The sequence below is a fragment of the Bidens hawaiensis genome, unplaced genomic scaffold (assembly GCF_021521415.1).
Source record: "Bidens hawaiensis isolate Kalapana, Puna unplaced genomic scaffold, B.hawaiensis_p1.1 tig00050596_1, whole genome shotgun sequence".
Classification (NCBI taxonomy): domain Eukaryota; kingdom Viridiplantae; phylum Streptophyta; class Magnoliopsida; order Asterales; family Asteraceae; genus Bidens; species Bidens hawaiensis.
Genome location: NW_027499063.1, coordinates 53404 through 74302, shown reverse-complemented (window position 1 = coordinate 74302; position 20899 = coordinate 53404). Strand labels below are relative to the sequence as shown.

At 36.9% G+C, this 20899-nt stretch overlaps 1 protein-coding gene across 1 annotated transcript; it reads left to right on the top strand.

Moving 5' to 3' along the window:
* Window positions 1-4800: 4800 nt before the first annotated feature.
* On the top strand, window positions 4801-5268 carry LOC143598624 (uncharacterized). The gene has a single exon (XM_077076791.1). The coding sequence runs from the start codon at window positions 4801-4803 to the stop codon at window positions 5266-5268; it is 468 nt and encodes a 155-aa protein (XP_076932906.1).
* The last annotated feature ends 15631 nt before the right edge of the window (window positions 5269-20899 follow it).

The window sequence follows — 20899 nt, the reverse complement described above, 5'->3', positions numbered from 1 at the left end:
TAGATATGGGTGACGCTAACCCCCCTAGGCGTACGGTTCATTCGAGAGCGAATGAGGGAGTTATGGGGAGACGGTCTGCTATCACACGCCCGGCGATGCCCGATGCTAATAAATGGCAGATTCCGACCAACGTCATGAATTCCATTACTACTTCTGCCCCATTTCACGGACTTGAAGACGAGGACGCGCCTGGCCATCTGAACAAATTCACTCGTATCTGCGACACTTTCAATATTGCCAACGTCACTCGTGCTTCTATCTACCTTCATCTTTTTTCCATTTTCTCTGGAGGGTCGCGCTTCATCATGGCTGGAAAACCTCCCCCCTGGGTCCATCACTACATGGGAGAATCTTCAAGCTGAATTCCTTAAGAAATATTTTCCGCCATCTAAAGCCTCGCGACTTGGTGATCAGATCTGTTCCTTTTGCATGGAGCCTGACGAGCTATACTCTTTGGCTTGGGAAAGATTCCATAATCTGCTTAGTAGATGCCCCCAACATGGTCTACTTGAATGGGTTGTAGTCGAGAAATTCTATACCGGGCTGACGTTTGAGATGCAGAAGAGATTCAATACGTTAGCTGGAGGAAACATGTTAGAGAAGCTGGATATAGATGAGTGTGAGTCGTTGTTTGAGAGTTTCGCCCTAGCTGAGCAGCAGGAGCCGTCCGCCCGAAATACTTCTAAAACCACCACCTCTTCCGCTAGAGGCATTTATCAGGTCTCGAATGATACTAGCATCGCGGCTGCCTTAGAGGCAATGCAGAAGGATATCCGAGAGTTGAAGAAGATCGCTCAGAAATGTGAAATCTGTCGCAGAGGGCACGATATAGTTGATTGTCCTGTCGACCAACATGAGAAGGTGGACTACTTGGGTAATCAGAGTCGGGGAGTGAATGCCTACGGTAACTCAGGATGGAGAAATAACTCCAACTATGGTTGGACGTCGGGAGGTAATTCTCAGGGTTTTCAGCAGAGGCAGGAGCAAGTTAGTGACCCAGAGGCAGCAGGAAGTTCGAGTGCGGGGAAGAGTAGCGGTATGGATCCGGATCTTAAGGAGCTTCTAACTAAGCAATCCACGATGCTTTCTCACCTTATTGACAGAGATAATAATATACAACAGAGACTGGCTGAGCACGACACCCTATTGAAGAACCAACAGTCGTCATTTTTGGAGATGTCTCGAAAGTGGATGAGATGATGAAGCAGATGCTACCTAATAAGCAGGTCGGAGCGTTTCAGGGCAGCACAGAGCTTAACTCGAAGGCACAGTTGAAGGCGGTGACCACCCGTAATGGCAGAGGAGGTGATCGAGAGCAGTCGCCGGCAGGTGATGAGGAGCCAGTGGACAAGGAGATAGAGATGGAGACTCCTGTGAGGACGCACGAGAGACAAGTCCCAGCAAGTACCGCGTCAAACGGTGAGTCTCCTGCAGAGAAAGTTGTTGAGAAGAAGATTGAAAATAAGAAGAGTCCCGAAGTCGATCTTACTCGTGTTCCGTATCCAGCTCGTCTTTTGCGGCAGAAGTATGCGGAGGAATATGGACATTTCTTGGACATATTTAAACAGCTAAAAATTAATCTTCCGTTTATCGAGGCACTCCAGCATATGCCTAGTATGCCAAATTCTTAAAAGATCTTCTTTGGAATAAGAAGAAGTTGGAGGGGCTTTCGACAGTTTGTCTAAATGAAGGATGCTTTGCGGTAGTCCAGAACAAGCTGCCGGAGAAATTAGCAGACCCGGGACACTTCACGATCCCGTGTTTGTTTGGCAGCTCGACTGAGAGCTACGCGTTGGCCGATTTATGTGCTAGCATAAACCTGATGCCATATTCTTTCTATAAAAAGCTAGACCTTGGCGAGCCGGTCCCGACGCGCATGAGTTAAAGTCGATAATTTTGTTTTCCTCGTGGATTTTGTTATTCTTGACATGGAGGCGGACGATCATGTCCCACTCATTTTGGGACGACCCTTCCTGCGTACTGCTAAAGCGCTAATTGACGTCTTCGACGGCAAAATTACACTTCGTGTAGGGGAGGAGAACGTCACCTTCGATGTCGTCAAATCAATGAGAAACTCCAGTAGTCAGGACGATTCCGTTTACTTTCTTGACACGTTCATATCTCAGTTCGAGCGCTGTCTTGACTACATCTCTGGAGCAGATTTGCTAAATCAGGAGGACGAGGTTGATGTTCCCCCAGAACACGACCTGAGCATTCTTGTTGGCTCACCTCCTGAATACCCCGAGGTGTTCACGATTGCCGATAGCACCGAGGGACCGAAGGAGAGACCATCCATTGATGCGCCACCGTCCCTCGAGCTTAAAGAGCTACCTCCTCATTTGGAGTACGCTTTCTTGGACGATGACGCCGATTTACCCGTCATCACTTCTTCTCAGTTGGCGGATGATGAGAAATCGAGGTTGGTTGATGTGCTCAAGGCACACAAACAGGCTATTACATGGAAACTCATGGATATTCAGGGCATCAGTCCGAACTTTTGCACGCACAGGATACTCATGGAGGATGAGTACAAGCCTGTAATCAAACCTCAAAGGAGGCTCAACCCTAACATGTCGGAGGTAGTCAAGAAGGAGGTTATCAAACTCCTCGACGCAGGCCTGATCTATCCTATCTCCGATTCTTCATGGGTGAGTCCCGTTCAGGTCGTCCATAAAAAGGGAGGGATGTCAGTTGTCACTAACGAGCGTAATGAGCTTATTCCGACTAGGACAGTCACAGGTTGGCGGGTGTGTATCGACTATAGGAGACTTAACAACGCTACTAGGAAAGACCACTTTCCTCTTCCGTTCATCGATCAGATGTTGGAGCGTCTGTCAGGGCGACAGTTTTACTGTTTTCTTGATGGATTTTCAGGTTATTTCCAGATCCCGGTCGCACATGAAGATCAGAAAAAGACCACATTTACATGCCAATACGGTACCTTTGCATACAAACGTTTGCCTTTCGGGTTATGTAATGCTCCGGCTACTTTCCAGCGTTGCATGGTAGCGATATTAAAGGACATGATCGAGAGTTCCATGGAGGTTTTCATGGACGATTTTTCGGTATATGGGGACTCATTCGATCAATGTCTTTCTAATCTTGAGAAGATGATGAAGCGGTGCATAAAGACTAAGTTGATGTTGAACTGGGAGAAGTGCCACTTTATGGTGACTGAAGGCATTGTGCTCGGGCACAAGATTTTGCGAGACGGTATTGAGGTAGACAGAGCTAAAATCGACACTATCAGTAGACTCCCTCTACCGACTAGGGTGAAATCCGTTCGTAGTTTTCTCGGGCATGCGGGTTTTTATCGTAGGTTCATTAGAGATTTTTCTAAGATCACCTAGCCCATGACTCGCCTTCTAGAGAAGGACGTCACATTCAACTTTGATGCCGATTGACTGAAGGCGTTTGAGTTTCTCAAGGGGCAGTTGGTTAACGCCTTTATCTTAGTAGCACCCGACTGGAGCTTACCCTTCGAGCTCATGTGCAAAGCTAGTGATTTTTCAGTCGGTGCTGTTTTAGGTCAGCGGAGGACAAGCACTTCCATCCTATCTATTACGCGAGTATGACCCTCAATGATGCTCAGGAGAACTACACGACTACTGAGAAGGAGCTTCTAGCAGTGGTCTTTGCATTCGACAAATTCCGTTCTTATCTTGTGCTGTCCAAAACCATCGTTTATACTGATCATTCAGTATTGCGATACCTATTCGCCAAGAAAGATGCCAAGCCTCACTTGATACGATGGATTCTCTTGCTTTCCGAGTTCGATATTGAGATTAAAGATAAAAAGGGAGCGAAGAATGTAGCTACATATCACTTATCACGTCTGGAGGATCCGAAGAGATAGGAGATTAGAGAGGATGCCATCGGGGATAAGTTTCCCCACGAGTCGTTGATGATGGTGAGAGTGAGGTTTGAGAGAGAGCCAGTTTTATACGTGAGTGCTGAAGAGGAGGGTCTTCCATGGTTCTCCGACATTGCGAATTATCTGGCTGAAGGAGTAGTGGTCAAAGGCATGAGTTATCAGCAGAGGAGGAAGTTTTTCGCAGACGGCCAGCCACTACATATGGCATTCGCCGTATTTGTTTCGTGTAGGCGCCGATCGAGGGTTGAGGAGGTGTGTGAGTAGGTAAGAGGGTCGTGAGATTCTTAGGCATTGTCATGAAGGTTTAACTGGAGGCCACCATGGTTCGTCTTCCACCGCTAGGAAAGTTTTAGATTCCGACTTTTATTGGCCATCGATTTTCAAAGACTCACACGAGTTTTTCAAACAGTGTGACGCATGTCAGCGCGCTGGTAACATCTCATCCCGTAATGAGATGCCCCAAAACCCCATTCAGGTTTGTGAGGTTTTCGACGTTTGGGGCATTGATTTCATGGGTCCGTTCCCTTCTTCTCGAGGGAACCGATACATTCTCGTGGCTATCGACTACGTTTCCAAGTGGGTGAGGCTCAAGCCTTGCCCACTAACGACACCCGAGTTGTAGTGGGATTCTTGAAGAGGTTGTTTAGTCGGTTTGGTACTCCAAGGCCTTGACCAGTGATAGGGGCACACATTTCTGTAATGCCCAGATGGAGAAGGCGTTGGCACTGTATGGGGTCACCCATCGGTTGTCCACCTCTTATCATCCACAGACGAGCTGTCAAGTGGAGAATGCAAACTGAGGAGTGAAACGAATTTTGGAGAAAACTGTCGGCAAGAACCGAAAGGACTGGTCCGACAAGTTGGATGATGCACTTTGGGCTTTCCGTACAGTGTTTAAGACGCCTATTGGGACCACACCTTTTAGGATGGTTTATGGCAAAGCGTGTCATTTACCAGTGGAGTTAGAGCATAGAGCATATTGGGCGTTGAGATCCGTTAATCTTGACCTGACCCAAGCTGCGAAAAACCGGTATCTCCAAATTCATGAGGTAGAGGGCCTGAGAGATGAGGCGTATGCGAGATCATGGAGTTATAAGGAGCGTACGAAGGCTTTACACGATCGAAAGTTGAGGAAAGTGAAAGATTTCAAGTGTGGGGATCGTGTGTTGGTTTATAATTCCCGTCTGAAGTTATTTCCAGGTAAGCTTAGATCGAGATGGGTTGGTCCGTATACGATGAAGGCGGCATTCCCGCACGGTGCAGTTGAGTTAGTTGATCATGAGGGGAGAGCGTGGAAGGTGAACGACCATAGGTTAAAACATTATATCGGTGGGCAGGCTGATTCGGTCGAGGAAGATGTATTTCCCCTCGACATCCATACTTTGACTGCTTGATAGGGATAGGCCTCGGGAAATACCCGAGTCTAGAGTTTGTATAATTTTTATTTGCTTTATTTTATTTTTGTTTTTTTGAGTCAGTTTAAGTTTTTAGAGTCTGTTTGATGTCTGCTTTGGGTGCTTTGAGCTTTGTTTGCAGGTTTGGATACTCTCATACGTACTCAATCTCCATTCAGACGGGGGCGTTCTGAGCTTATTTGATTGTAGAGGGTACTTAAAAGTTGCGGCCGCAAATGAAATGCTATACGGTCGCTTTATTGGAACATGACGTACGCAAATCACTGCCATATTACCAGGGGAGTCTGTTCCATTTTCTTTATGCTTTGTTTTATTTCATTTTATTTTATTTCTGCTTTATTTTTGTCTTTTTCTTGTCTCCCATTGAGGACAATGCGAAATTTAAGTGTGGGGATTGGAAACTGACGTTTTTAGATTTTTATAAAAAATTCAAAAAAATTCAAAAAAATAGTTAAAAATAAAAAACGAAAAAAAGAAAAGAAAAAAGAAGTTATATAAAAAAATAAAAAAAATTGAAAAACTTAAAAACTTTAAAAAAAAAATGTCCCGAAAATTTATTTTGCGTATAATGGAAAATGATATTATTGTTTAAGGTTGATCTTTTAAAACTACTACTATATATGAGATTACATAACAGATAGCGCACTTAATTTGGGATGTGTCGATAGGCTCAACTAGCTTTGATAGTCCTCTTTAGCATATTTTATATATTTAATAATTTGAAAAAATGGTGAAAACCGAATTTCGATGCTTAAGGAGGATTACCATAATCTAAAAACTTTGAGATGGTAAGACTTAGATGCACTCAAACCAGCACACCACCACATGTCCATCTTTTTACGAGCGTAGAAAATAATTATATATTTAGGGTGATATAAAAAAAGAAAAAAATATAGAAAAAAAAATAAAAAAAATAGTTTGTTTTGAAAATGTATTTCCAAAAGTTGGTCCGAAAAGCAAATGAAGTGAGAAAGTTATGTAATGAAAAATGCCAAAGAAGCATTCTAAAAAAAAAATAGAAAAAGAGACCAAAGATGCACATACTATACGGGACTTAGAGTTTACGTGTTACCAATGGGATAGTGACTCTGAGGATACACTATTGGGGATCGAAGGTTCTTAGTCAATAAATATCAAATTAGGGATTTATAGGACAAAGTCCAATAATATTTAAGAATTGCTCGTACGACCTCCATATGACCATTCCTCCATCAAATTTCATTGAGTGCATCTAATTAGTACCATCAACAAGTCCTTGGCTTATGGTGATTTGTCAAACCAGTCTGCTTCGACTCTAGTTCTTCTAGCTCTCTTTGTCTGAGATGGGGTAGGTGTAGCCGTAGCTTTTGAACTGTAAATTCTTAATGCGATTGGGGGCTTGAGAGGCTGGTGGCTGGGTTTAAGTGGACAACAATATCGGTAATCGCGGTTTTTGCGTTTATCTATGCTTAAAAGATAACCTATGTGTTTTAAAGATCGATTTTGAATTATGATTCCATTGCATTATATATTTTCGAGGACGAAAAAGGTTTAAGTGTGGGGATATTTGATGTGGTCTAAATTATATATATATTTTTATGAATATTTCTTATACTTTTAAATACTTTTGAGCCATGTTTTATTAAATATTATTCATAATTGGTTCATATGTGAGTTTCATGGTTTTAAGAAACAACGAGTCAAAACTAGTAAATCAACTAAAAAAAGAGATATATGTAGTTGCTTGTTACATCACACATGATTTACGTATAAGTTATATATTTTAATTTAAAATGTTAAATTATTGTGTGGATACTAATTATATGTCACAAATTGGCAGAATACGTTGGCGACATATATAATTTTCTTGGATGCACAGAAGTATAAACGATTGGTGGGCTATAAGGCTTAATTTAATTTGGTATGGACCTACACAATCTCATAGTGGGTCTATGTGGAACGAATGGTGAAGTTAGAACAAAGTGGCTATAATTTAACTTGACTAAACATAAATTATAATTCAAATCGAGCTATAGGCTGCAGACTTTAAATTTGGTGGGCCTTTTGTTGAGATTTCCTGGAAAACAAATTTGCAAAATTTGATATAAATAATGAGATTATAAAAAAACCCTACGTGGGTTTTGGAGGGATTTTAAGTAAGAGAAGCAAGAGCTGCCGTCACATCTTGTTATTATTATTTCATTGGTGCTTGGACGAGAGGGACAGCAGCACAACAGACGAAATACGTTATTAATCTCCTTGTGAGGGCAACAAGTCAGAGAACACAAAAAGAATCATTGTTTTGATTCTTGGAAGGGGAGCCGAAAACCACACAGCAACAATATAAAAATTATTATTATTAAATCTTTGTGGAGGTGGTCTTGGACTCCACGAGAGCAACAACAGCTACAACATATCAATAATATTTAATTTTTGGTGCTTTAGTACTTCTGTTCACACGCAAGAAAGACGAGAAAAGGAAGCGGTTTCGTGTCTGGGTTCACATCTACTTCAAGATTGGTTTGATTTTATTATCTTTATTATGACCTATATTATTGAACTTATATATTTTATTGTTTTGAACATGATTATTGGCTAAACTCTTTTAGTTATCTAGGCTTGTGATGATGTTTTGTTGACTGTTTTGGACTAGTCGGTTTTCGGGTTTTGTCTTTGGGATTTTGATTAATTAAAAGTTTTGATCATATTTATTGGATGTGTCTCATGCGTATTTATCTTTAATTTGTGTCTAAATTAATGTTTCACATGTTACTTTATTGATTGTCTTTCAATTATAGGTTGCATGTTAGGGTTGTTTACTGTGTGTTTGCAACTTGTTTATGGTTTATTGAGCTCATTTACCATAGAAACTGATTTTTGGCACATTATTAACAGTTTATATTCTTACTAGCTTAAATATCCGACGGGTGATAAGTTGTCGGGTTAGTCTGCGTTGTTGGGGTTTTAGGTTAAATTATCTGACAGGAGGTTTGCCTATTTTTGCCTTAATTTCACTGTTTACCCGTGTCCTTTAGACTGTTCAAAAACCACCCCGTGTACTTAGGTGCATTGAGATAGTGAAACCGACGGGTTAGCTGTTTTATAGGGTAATTAATCATAGTTGGTGAGCTGACAGGTGAACCAATAAGCCGGTGTTTTTACATTGTCTCTAAGATTTCTTTTTAAGTGACACATTGAGAGTGATTAAGGATCCATTAAGTTTCCTAGAGCTTCATACCTTTAGATTCCCGGCTCTCTTAGCATTTTTCCCGTAACCGATAAAAGCCCGAGTCGTCACAATTCAGATTCCTTGCCTAGGTAACTCTTGCTCTCATTTGAATTTGCTAAAGTTTTTATTCGGTAATTTAATTTTCTAGTTTACTTTAATTTAATCAAGTAATTAGTTTAATTAATTATTAGTTTTTAAAATAAAATAAATAAAAATCCAAAACTATATATTTTCTTAATTATTATTTTAAATTAGCTTTTAGAACTAGTCTCGTTATTTAAATTAGTGTCTCTATGATTCGATATTCCCGGTCTTCCCATAGCTATACTACACCCGATAGGTTCACTTGTCTGTTGCTAGTGGTTTGGTTTAGGGTATTCTAGGTTTTTATTACTCGTTGTGCTTGGTCATTATTTGTTAAATTTTTATATACCACTTTACGCATATAAGAAGACTTATCTTTTGTATGAGTATACTTCTTACTTGCATTTCTATTTTGAATTTGGTGTTCCGAATATTATTTCTTTGGCTTGTTATATTCTTCAGCAAAATGACCATAATCCTAACAGTTATAACATCTAACCTTTAACTTATGAGTCCAACCCTCTTCTTCAAGGTAAGCAAGTCTTTCCCCATTTTATGCATAAACTTCTTCACTTTCTCACGATCATAACCATATTCCACTATAATTCCATTAATTCCAAATTATCTGAATCAATCTGGTCATAGTTTTCATCAGTCAATTCACTCGTAGAATTTTTTCCACCAACCAGTTGTTCATAATACATTATGAAAGCATTCAAGAAAGAAAAATGTTGTTCTCCTTCTTTTATGTTTACTTGTGGTGGTTGAGGAATTTGAGAACATGTCCCAGCAAATGAATTAATGACCCGGCAGAAGGATTACTTGAACTAGAAGCCATTAAACATACATTAGGCATGGAATCTCCACCTTGTGGAATTTCTTGGTTGTTTTGTGAATAGAAAGCAATGATAGGAACTGAATTGCTACTAATGGGTAGAGGAGCACCATACAACGTACGGTCTAGATTATCCTTAGAAGAGTTTTGATATCTCAAGTCATATTCCCTTTCTTCAATCTTCGGCATGAAACCCATAGTAGTTAGATCTTCATTCTTGAAAAAGTTATTCTCTTTCAATACCAATAGGAAAGTAGAATATGAACTTGGTGATCGGTTAAACATTCCATTAGGGAGACTGGTCGTAAATAATTCTTGACAGTATCAATCTGTTCAAATTGACTAGGTTCCATAGTCAGATTTGCCATTTCAGCAATTAAGTGGCAAAACCTCGTCAACATCTCCTCAACAGTTCCCCCTTTCAACAAGCAAAAGTTTCTAGACTGAAACTTGAACATGACTTTCTTACTTTCCCGAGTATTTCCCATACGTTTTGTTCTCAAGTGCTAAAAAAAATGCAACACAAATTTTGATAGTTTCCACTTGATGAAAAATATTCTCAGGTAATGCCATCATCAAAGTTGAGTAAGCCTTTGTCTAAATTTCCAAAGCTTTCTTTTCATTATTTGAATAAGATTCAAAAGGTTTCTCAGTATAGCTCGTAGTAGGATCACCAAGCATTGGAGGAGTATACACATTATCTAGACTACGAGTACAATCACCAAGTGTGCTCGAAATCTTGGTTCCCATTTTGAAAAATCACTCAACTTCATCAGTCCAGGGCATTTGATATGAGACACGATCTCAACATCCAAGTGTAACATCTGTTGCATGATCACGGTTTAGGAAACTAAGGCATAGAAATTAGCCATCTTTAAAAGTTTATGGTGAAATTGTTAACTTCGAATGTTGTGGAATGAAACTATCAATATATGAAAATTAAGGTAAAGATGGGGAATTACTTTAAGAACGAATGAGATTGATTGGGTAACGAATGAGTATGAAGTATGTTTTGGGTAAGGAATACTGATATAAAGAATGTTACTATTTAAACAAATGACCAATGACAAATGATCACACAGATGAAAAATAGCGAATGAAATATATCACGAATGAGGTTTTAAATGCACAAATATGGCACTATTATGACGAATGGGTTGATAGATCAGAACGACAGCTGGCATAAATGGTTACAACCATTTCACAAATGGGAAGTTAAGAATGAAGAATAGGCATTCATCATGTAACGAATGTACATTCAAACGTTCAAATCTTCATCAATTTACCATATTCAAACCAATACCATACCAAATCCAGACCACACTTAATCACGTATTTCTTGTCCAAAACTCAACCAAAATCCACAAAAAAACACTCTAAACACTCATCCACACAATCTGAACATAATAAAACCAATCCGAACCTCAAACTCAAATCCAAACACACTCAATTTTGACCTAAATAAGTCAATTTAACACTCTGTTCCCACTAAACACTTAAACCTTAAATTCTCTTGAATTAACCCAAACTAATTCAATTAAACTACTACGAATTATGAACACTCTGAACAACAAATTGACATCAATTATCATGTTTCCAGTGAATAATTGATCAATTTACGGTTCCTAAACTCTTGAATTCAAGTTCATTACACTTAACAATCAATTACGACGTTAATTGATTCAAAAACACTTTCAAATCGTTAATGAATCTGACACGAGCTTTGATACCACTAGTGAAACCAATATACTATTGATTAATAACATCAATATAGTTACGAATCTAGTCGTTGATGTGATATACGATTAGCATTACTTTTGTAGGTATATTGTGTGTGTTGAGAGGTTATTTGGACAATATACCAATGCTTAAACGATTGACAATGATAATTGTTCATTACTTCAATACTTTACAAGTATATATAGACGATGAACTCATTCGTTATACAAGCCATAAGGAATGAGCTTCATTCGTCATCATACGTTACCTCTAATACCTTTGAATAACGAATAAACACGTTCGTGATCCTCATTCGTTAGTAAGTCTAACGATTGAGCCAAAAAAACACGTATAGACACATTCATTGTTATCTACTCTAACTAATGTGCCTTACATTAAGTAATGTACTTAGTACATTTACCGCAACACCCCATATACTTTATAACTAAGACCGATTGACATACAAAGACCGAGACGATCAAAACGTGTACTAATAGTGGTGCTCATTCATTACAATAGACATTTCAGTTTCTCTCTATTTTATAAGATGAGAACCCACAAGACTTAATGATTTAATTTGATATGCATTATTAGATTTTTATAATCCTTTCATTATCGGATGAGCCTACCAACACATCTCAAGTTAATTGTGTTTCTGTTTTATTATAATTGTCTCATACATATACTAGTTTTGAAAAACAATTCCCATTTTTTCTATCATTTTCCATTGTTTTGCAAAAAATATTAAAATTCAGGACATTTTTTTCACTATTTTTCCCCATTTTCTTTTACACTCAACTTCGCTGTCCCGCATCACCACACTTAAAATTTATATTGTCCCCGATGTATTTTTTCGTTTAATAATCGAGTGTGGTACAAGTGAACTAAAATAATTTAACAACTATAGTAAAAGAAAGAAACACATGCACCTGATTCAAATATGTCTTTTCAAATGGGTCATGCTAATGAGTACTTTGCAACCTTGACAAGCACTCCTTGAACTATGATGTGACAATATATGCTCCACCGAATCTTGACTAGACCACCATGAATTTTCCCACACTTAGGGTTTACTATGACTGCTATACAGAAAACAAAACTTAACACACAAAAAAAGAAAAAAATAAAGAAAAATTAAACATAATAAAATAAAGGCCGGGTTGCCTCCCGATCAGCACTAAGTTTTTGTTAAGCTCATCAAGCAGACTGTTACGTCATTATGCTGTTTTAGTGGTCTGATGGAGTGCTTACCTTCCTCCACCTCACTCTTCTTACATCTACAACAAAGTAGTAAATTATCTATAACTAGTATTTTTGCCCTGCGCTTCACAGCGCGATCCAACTTTCAACCACCTAATTAGCCTACCCACGTGTTGTGGCGGTACTCAGACTTGCGTTATATATATATGTGAATATATATATAGAGAGAGAGATATATATAGAATAAGAAACATACCTAGATATAATCATTATCAACAAAAGTACCCACTGTCAACAAACATACTTTAAAGCAATCTTCGTGCAGAAATTAAGATTGAAACAATCAAAATGGAACAGTAAATAGAATTACTAAATGAATATAATAACCTAAACATGCTTACCACAATAGATCACAAACAATGACATTTTCTTATATCCTCCTTTTCTTTCTACACCGGCTGTGCCTCCACTTATATTATCCTATCTACGAATTGCAACAAAATAAAAAGTTAATGATTTGAAGTAAAATAAAGTATTAAAAAACAATATAGTTGATTAGCTAACGCTCATATATATATATATATATATATATATATATATATATATATATATATATATATATATATATATATAGACCTCTATAACAATAAGTAAGATTACCAAATGGAATTTGCGTACAATCAAAATTGAGTTGTTTAGTGCTTTTGAGGTGCTACTTAAAGTTATTGATGCAGTGCGGTTAATTTAGTTGTTAGTACATGTAAACTTCTGTGTAGATACTATTTTTTATTTTGGTTATTTCTAATATGTATAATTAATTAATTGTAAATATTAAGTTATTGAGATAACGTAGTTCTAACCTAGGTTTCAAGAGTAATATTACTCAAAATGAAATATCTTTTTTTATCTTGAACTTTCCGACCAAATTTGTTTATTATTCTTTTATTTCCATCATTAAAAATTTGTTTTGATGAATGGTTTTAAATTTTCTACCAAATTCTTAGACTTTCCTAAATCAGATAAACCCAAAACAATTAATCAAAATCAAGCAATTTATGTCGTTCTGAAATCAAAAGGAAGCTGTATTGTGATGCGAACATGAAACAATATCCTTCACACATTTACCAAAATCTGATAAACACAAAGCAATAAAACAAAACCAAGAAGAGAATAAAGCAAACAACAGCTCAAGTTTCAGATAAACACTATGTACGGTATTAATAAAAAAATCAGGTAACAGATAAAGCTAGCAACGATTCGTCTTTTATATAAACAATAACAAATTAACATGTAATTAAAACCCTAAAAAGATAACCTGCTTTTCTGGAACCACAAATTCAGCAATTCAAGTTCGAGTGGAAAGAAGAACCCTGAAAAACACATAAATTTCAACGAACGTAAAGGGATAAATCAAACAACAGTTTCCTTTTAAGATAAACACAAAACATGACTGAAACCCTAATAACATAATCTAATTACTTGGTACCCCGGATTCAACAATTCACCTTCAGTGGAATTATAAGAAGAAAGATGGAAGCGGTGTGGTTGTGGATGTGATTTAATGATGCGAGTGACAAAGGAGAAGAGTAACGATGGAAAACAAAACACGTAGTTTTAATAATAATATACCAATAGATAAATTGCAACCGAATCTTACCATCTACACACGCGCAAAAGAATAAGTGGTGTAGTTCATGAATAGTGAGACAACGACATGTTGGTTTTTGGTATTTATATAATATTCCACCTTGGCCCAAAGCATGCCAACATTCTTTGTTTATTCTCGAATCCAGGTGGCTTCTTTACTTTCTCCTTCCTTGGTGGTTTCTTCTTACTAGTTCCCACCTTCTCCTTGCTAACATATGTTTTTATAACAATCTTGGTTTCGTTATTTGAACTTGACAAGTCCCCAATCAGAATCTCTACGGTATTCAACACCTCTTTCTCCTTCATTCTCTTTGACATTTCAAACACACAATCCTCCTGTTTGGTGTCATCCTCGTTCATACGAGGAAGACACATGTTAGTAACACATGACCTAAAATATTTATTTTCTAAAGAATAATCATATGAATTTGAAAATATTTACAAAATTAGCTTATGGTTACCGAATTCATGCATATTGTTCCATCTCGGTGGTTAATTTTATAATTTAATGTCGCTAAAAATGATCTCCCCAGTAACACCATAGGTTTTTCATCCTTCTCAGCTAGTGCATAATCAAGAACAAGAAAGTCTTCAACATAGTAAAAACAACAACCTTTACCGCAACACCAACCTGCTTCCCCCGGGGCCGTCTTTGAGTAAAATCAGCTAACACCAAGGTGATGCCAACCTATTCTATATGCCCAAAATCAAACCGGTCATACAAACTGCCCGGTAGCACACTTACACTCGCACCATAATCAACTAATGCCTTGGTCATCTTAAACGCGCCAACCTGAATGTGAATGAGTGGTGCACCAGTTTCAAATTCTTCAAATGCGTTGTTCACCCCATTATCTTCAATTGTGATGGAACTTACATGCTTTTTTTACCATTCGATGAAATCCTACCCTGATGGCTGGGGTTCTTTAAAGTATCACTTTGTATCTTGGAAAGATTTCTTTTCAAACTCGTCGTCTCTTAAGCTAACTGACTTTATTTGTTTTTCCCTTGAGCCATTTGCTTTCTCCTGGAGCTCTAACCTTCTATTAACACTTTTATTCGGAGCCTTTTGATCTGCCTTCATTTGTTTTAAGAAATCCATGACATGCTTGATTGACTCCTCTTTATTACCACTTGAATTTCCTTGGTCGTGTTGATAACTCTCTTGATAGCCTTTATTGTACCCCCAGAGTCTCTCTGGTTATACCCACTATGATTATTACCAGATCCATTCCCATACTGCCTTTAATTTGACTAATAGCCTGTTTTCTAATAACTACCCTGAAAGTTCAGGTTTTGCTAAGTGTTTGGATTTCCATAACTGATGTTTGGGTGGTTTATGAGCCACAGTGGTACGTTTTTGAGTTCATGTTATTGTTGTATTTTTGTTCACCATGAACATAATTCACCTGCTCTTCATCATACAATGCCTCACAACTTGACACATCATACCCTAACTACACACACTGTTCACAAACCAGGTATGTCTTTTCCGACTGATTCTTCTCTTTTGTGCCCATGGCCATTAACTGTTCCTAGCTATTTTCCATTCTCGACATCCTATCCTTAGACACGGTACTATCCACCGCTTTCACAACCGACCTCTACACCATCCATTTTGACTATCCTGTCTCTTAGAGTTTATTGCACGTCTCTCTAGATGCCTCAGATACACATTTTCATCATTCGTTAGAAAAGATCCATTATTAGTGGATTGTAAGTCTCGAACATCATCATTAGACAGAGCATCGTGGAACGCCTTGATTAATTCCCATAAGGCAATCCCATGATGGGGGCGGGTCTTTAACAATAGTTTAAATCTCTAAAAAGACTCATAAAATATCTCACCCGTCCGTTGCTGAAGGTTTCAAATGGCGGTTCGAGCTTCTGAAGTTCTCTTTAGCGTGTAATACTCGTCTAGAAAATGTTGTGCCGAATCTCGCCATATGTAACTACTAGCTGTAGGTAATAATAAAAAACACTACTTCACCGCATCCTTCAAGCTGAACTGAAAAACCACCAATTTTACTTCATCCATAATAAACCATTGACTTGAGATAGTGCACAGATCAAGTTAAAATCACTCAAGTGCAGGTATGGTTCCAATGTAGTTTTCCATGAAAAGTGGGTACTCTCATCAAACTGTTTTGCCTCACTCGGAATGTTCTACCATCTCTGACTAGAACAATAATGGGTAGGGTGTTTTTTGCAACCTGTGGGATAAAATGGCCCCGTAACCCCGGAACCGGTGGTGGAATAAAAGCCCTTGAGACCCATCATCATACTCACAGAAAGGCACTTGTGGTCCCATGTTAAATTGAGTTATGATGCTTGTTGTTGGTGATTTTAATGAGGCACTTAGTTATCATGTGGGTACTGATTCTGATTCTGTTGGTAGTACTGATCCCATTCTCATATTCTTCCTCATCTTCATACTCAATATCCCATTCATCCCATGCGTTCCAAGCTTCAACCCTTTCATTACCCTGATTCAACATATTTTCATCCATTATAAACTCTAATGGTCCTCGACGATTCCGTGGGGCTTACCTAACTGAACGGTTGTGAGGCATGACCTCTTCTTTTATTCCCCTATTTCCCTTGAGGACGCTGTTCTCCTTGATAATTCTAGGGCTCATAATTATGAAAAGCCAAATGTTCATCATGAAGGTTGAGTGGATGTCTTCATTTTTTGTTTCCACCACAGTTCACTCTGTTTCAATTTTGGTTTAGGTTTTGATCGGATGGTGGTGAAGGGTCATTATGTGGGATTTGGTATTCTTGATTTTCGGGTTGGTTTTGGTTTATGGGTGGGTCTTTATCTTATTTTGACTAATGTTTTCAGGTTTGATTTTTGATAATTCGGATTTTGAATTCAAGTTTAATCCTATTTTAGGAGCTGCTCGGTTTCTCTTTGCTGTCTTTTCAATTTTTGGATCACACTGAAGTGATTGTTTACTTCTTGTGTACATCGTATGCATAAATATGATAGATTACCCGCAAACACAAAAACATGAATACCCCGTGTAAAATTGACAAGAATAATCAAATTAAAAACTGAAAACAAACAAACACACTAAACTAGCACTTTTACGGGTTGATTCCCCGGAAACAGCGCCATTTTGATCAATGTCGAAAGGTCAATAAAAAAATAAAAAAATACCTCTACTAGTAAGGGAAAGTCAGGTTTTGAACGCACATGGAATAGGTGGAAAGTTCTAATCATACTCATGATTTATTAATTATTAAACTGGAGTGGACAAACGATGTCATGCAATCTTTTGAAAATGATTTGATTACGAAATCCTTTGGAAAACAAGTAACTTTATTTTGTAAAAACTTAGAAAAATAACGAACTCCAGGTATCAGGTTGTGAAGAATATTGGATAGGATAATTAAACTTATTCTGAAATCACTTTGTTTAAATAAATTGTCACACCCACATGTTTGAGTAATAGAGTTTTACCGAGAGGCGTGTGACATACTAAGATATAGCCACGTGTCATAATGAACAACCTTTTAATAGTGTATAAATCTCATTTAATAAAACTCATTAATATGAGTAAATATAATTTTGGAGTAAGTTACGTTTGTGGAGGCGTAAAACAATTACAAGTTGTAAGAAACTAGTTTCTAGTTAAATTTCCAGACACTACAATTCATGTAACCAAACAAGCTTGGTTGATTGATAAAATCCATGCAACCACGATGCAATCATGACTTTTGATGTGCACCTGATTGACATGAGGAAGACATACTATAAAGTATCAACACAATGATTGGTGAGTTCACAGGTTTGTATCTAAAAACAAGTTTATTAAATATGTTGATAATGTAAGCATTGTCTTATCACTAGTTAATTATGCTAGTATTCATGATATAATAGGGTAGTGTCCATTGCGACCGAAGCTGACATGTTGGTTTGTGCCTCCCAAAAAGTATTTACCCTGAGTTTTAGTGCAGGTGGGGTTTGTCAAACACAGTAGCACTACTTAATATTACCCCGGCAGTTAACCTTAGTTAATGGTTTAATGTGTGTGAGGACTTTCAGTTTATAAGTTCACTATTTAAACTTTTGATAAATACAATCTACATGATCAAAAAATGTTTGAGCATGCTTTCTCCCCCAAAAGGAGAAAATAAAAGAGAAGGGTCGTGAAACTCACCTTGAAAGCATTCTAAAAACAAAGTAAACTTCTAAGCGAGAAGTTCTGTACAAGTATTCAAATGTGTACAAGTACGTAAGTAATGTATAGTGGTTCCTAGAACCCATAGTGTTTAAACAATCCCATTGTTTTATAGTGTTTGCCCAAAGTTTGACCTTTTTTGACTTTTACTGAAGTTTGACTTTATGTTGACTTTGATCTAAATTAGACCTTTTCTGACCTTTAAAAAGGTCCAGCTTTGTTGACCTTTGACCACAAGGTCCAACTTTGTAGACCGTTGACCAAAATGTTTAACCAAATTGACTGTTTGTCAAAATTTGAATGAGTGGACCCGGCTACCCGTTGGTAACTTGTAACTAATTATATTAACTTATAATTTCTAAGTGTCATTTCCATTTACAAGTTTATAATCATGCATGGCATAAACACCAATTCACTTTTCGTGCAACAATCATGAACTTAACAAGTGTCTGCCACCAATTCAAAATTTCTAGTAAGAATAATCATTTAGTCGAAGTAATTTCTAATTGCCAAATCAAGCTACACTCATCAACAATGTCAATTAAGCACAAATGATCATCAAAGTCATCGTATTGCATGCATAACAAATCTGGATTCACAAGGCAGAATTTAACCTAACGAAATACAATTTTCTACCACATAAGATCACTGAGTTAAATTACTAAACTTTTTCCAGAGTATCTCACATGTCATAGGTTTCCAAAACTAGTTTTTTTTATATATTTTTTTCCTTATAAAAGTCATAAAATACAGCAATGTACGCATATCTATTTCAGCTAGTGATGAAGAGTATAAAATCTTCTAAAATTACATGTTAACCCAAATAATGCAAGACCAATTATATTAGAATACTAACTCAATTTATAGTCTTATAGAAGTGTAATCTACTAAAATTACATAGTCAAACTCAAGATATGTTGTTTAGATTCTAGACCCGATTACAACCTTTTAATCTTTTGTAGTCGCTCATACATATAGATTTGTAAAATCATAAAACATATTAATCCAAAATCTAAATATTACCATTTATAGTTTTCTGAAAACTAGACACAGAGTACAATGTCATAGAATCAAGAATCACTTAATAATACAAAATAAAAAATCGGTTTATAATAAATAATCAAGAACAAATCTAACAGCAATCTGATTTCATATACAAAACATGTAAATAATATAACGTACATGCCTCTAGTCCTAACTTACCATCTAATCATCATCCATAACAAAAAATCATACTTAATTCATTCATTACAGAATAATTTTAGATCAATTAGGCTTTTTTATATCAACCCACAAATAAAAAAAACAACAATGATTAACATGATCCAATCTTCCATCTTTCAGTTTTTAAGTGCGATTACATTTTCTTACCACCATTTGGATAGATTTCGCTGAACCCAAATTCGAAAAAAAGAATAATAGATCATAAAATAATCACTTACTTTATTTATGCAAAGAAATCAACCAATTTAGCCTTCTTGATATTGTTCTAGATTCATCTCCAAACAAAGTTTATGTGTGTGTGTAAATGAGAGAAAAACTTGTCCAAAGTGTTTGTGTGTGTCTGATTTCGGCCAAAGGAAGAAATAAAGGAAAACCAATTGATAAGTAACCAACTTGATTCTTAATGTGTTAATAATGCTATCATAAGTGTTTTGCATCAATGGCCTACTTAATAAACACCATTAATTTATTTTCTTTAACAAGTTATGTCAACTTATGAAATAATACATGTATTACATATACATGTAGCAAGTATACATGTATCATGTCAAGTAAGTATTACATTACGTTTATTAACTTATGAAATAATATTTCTCGTCGGCACATATTATATTCAACCACGTAACAGATACAACATGTAAAGTTCTTTGTTAGGATCAACTTATCTCACTATCAACTTCGCAACCAACAACTTATTGTTGCCAAGACGCTTATGAATAAGCTAATGTAAAGACCCAATGATTGCTAAAGACGGAATCAATAGTAATCAAGATGTTGATAAAATAACACAAAGATGACAAATACACAAGAGACTCAAAAGATTTCCATTGGTATTAACCAATAATACAAAGATAACTTTAGGGTTTCTAGGTAGAATGCCTGGTGCATCTAATTTCTATACAAAGATATTTTGTGTGCTAAGAAAGTCTAATCCGCCATTTTTCACCGTTGTCATAAATATAACCTAGTATATCCTTAAATTGGCACACCTGAGACATTCTAGAAACCATGATCATTGTAAAAACATATTCAAACGTAGTCAACATTATTACAAGTGTCAGATAGGTCTTCGAGTAAGCTTTTGTCTTTATAGAGTAGACCTTGTAATCCATATGTTTGCTAGAACAGTTATCCGAGCAAACTATTCCTTATGAATATTTTCCTTAGAAAATATTCTTCAAGCAGACTTCAATCTTCATTATATAATCAAACTCTGCTCGAGAATATCCAATGAGCAAACTTGTTCTTATTGATCTCATCAAACTCTTGCCAAATACTAATTCAAACTAAATAAGTGTGCTTGGGGTACTATAGCTTGCTCGAGGTTGAATCTTACTCGTAGAAATCTTTAGTATAGTTCCATTAACTTCCTACAAGTGTGCTTGAGATCATCATTATTGAAACCTTGCGCAACCCCCCCCCCCCCAAATTACTTGGTTTAAGCTTGGTTAAGTCAAGAGCCTGCTCTGAAACAAACCTTGCTCGACTGAAGAACAACCTTGCTTG

Excerpts from the sequence above, each read along its gene's own strand:
- LOC143598624 (XM_077076791.1), top strand. The coding sequence starts at position 4,801 with ATGGTTTATGGCAAAGCGTGTCATTTACCAGTGGAGTTAGAGCATAGA.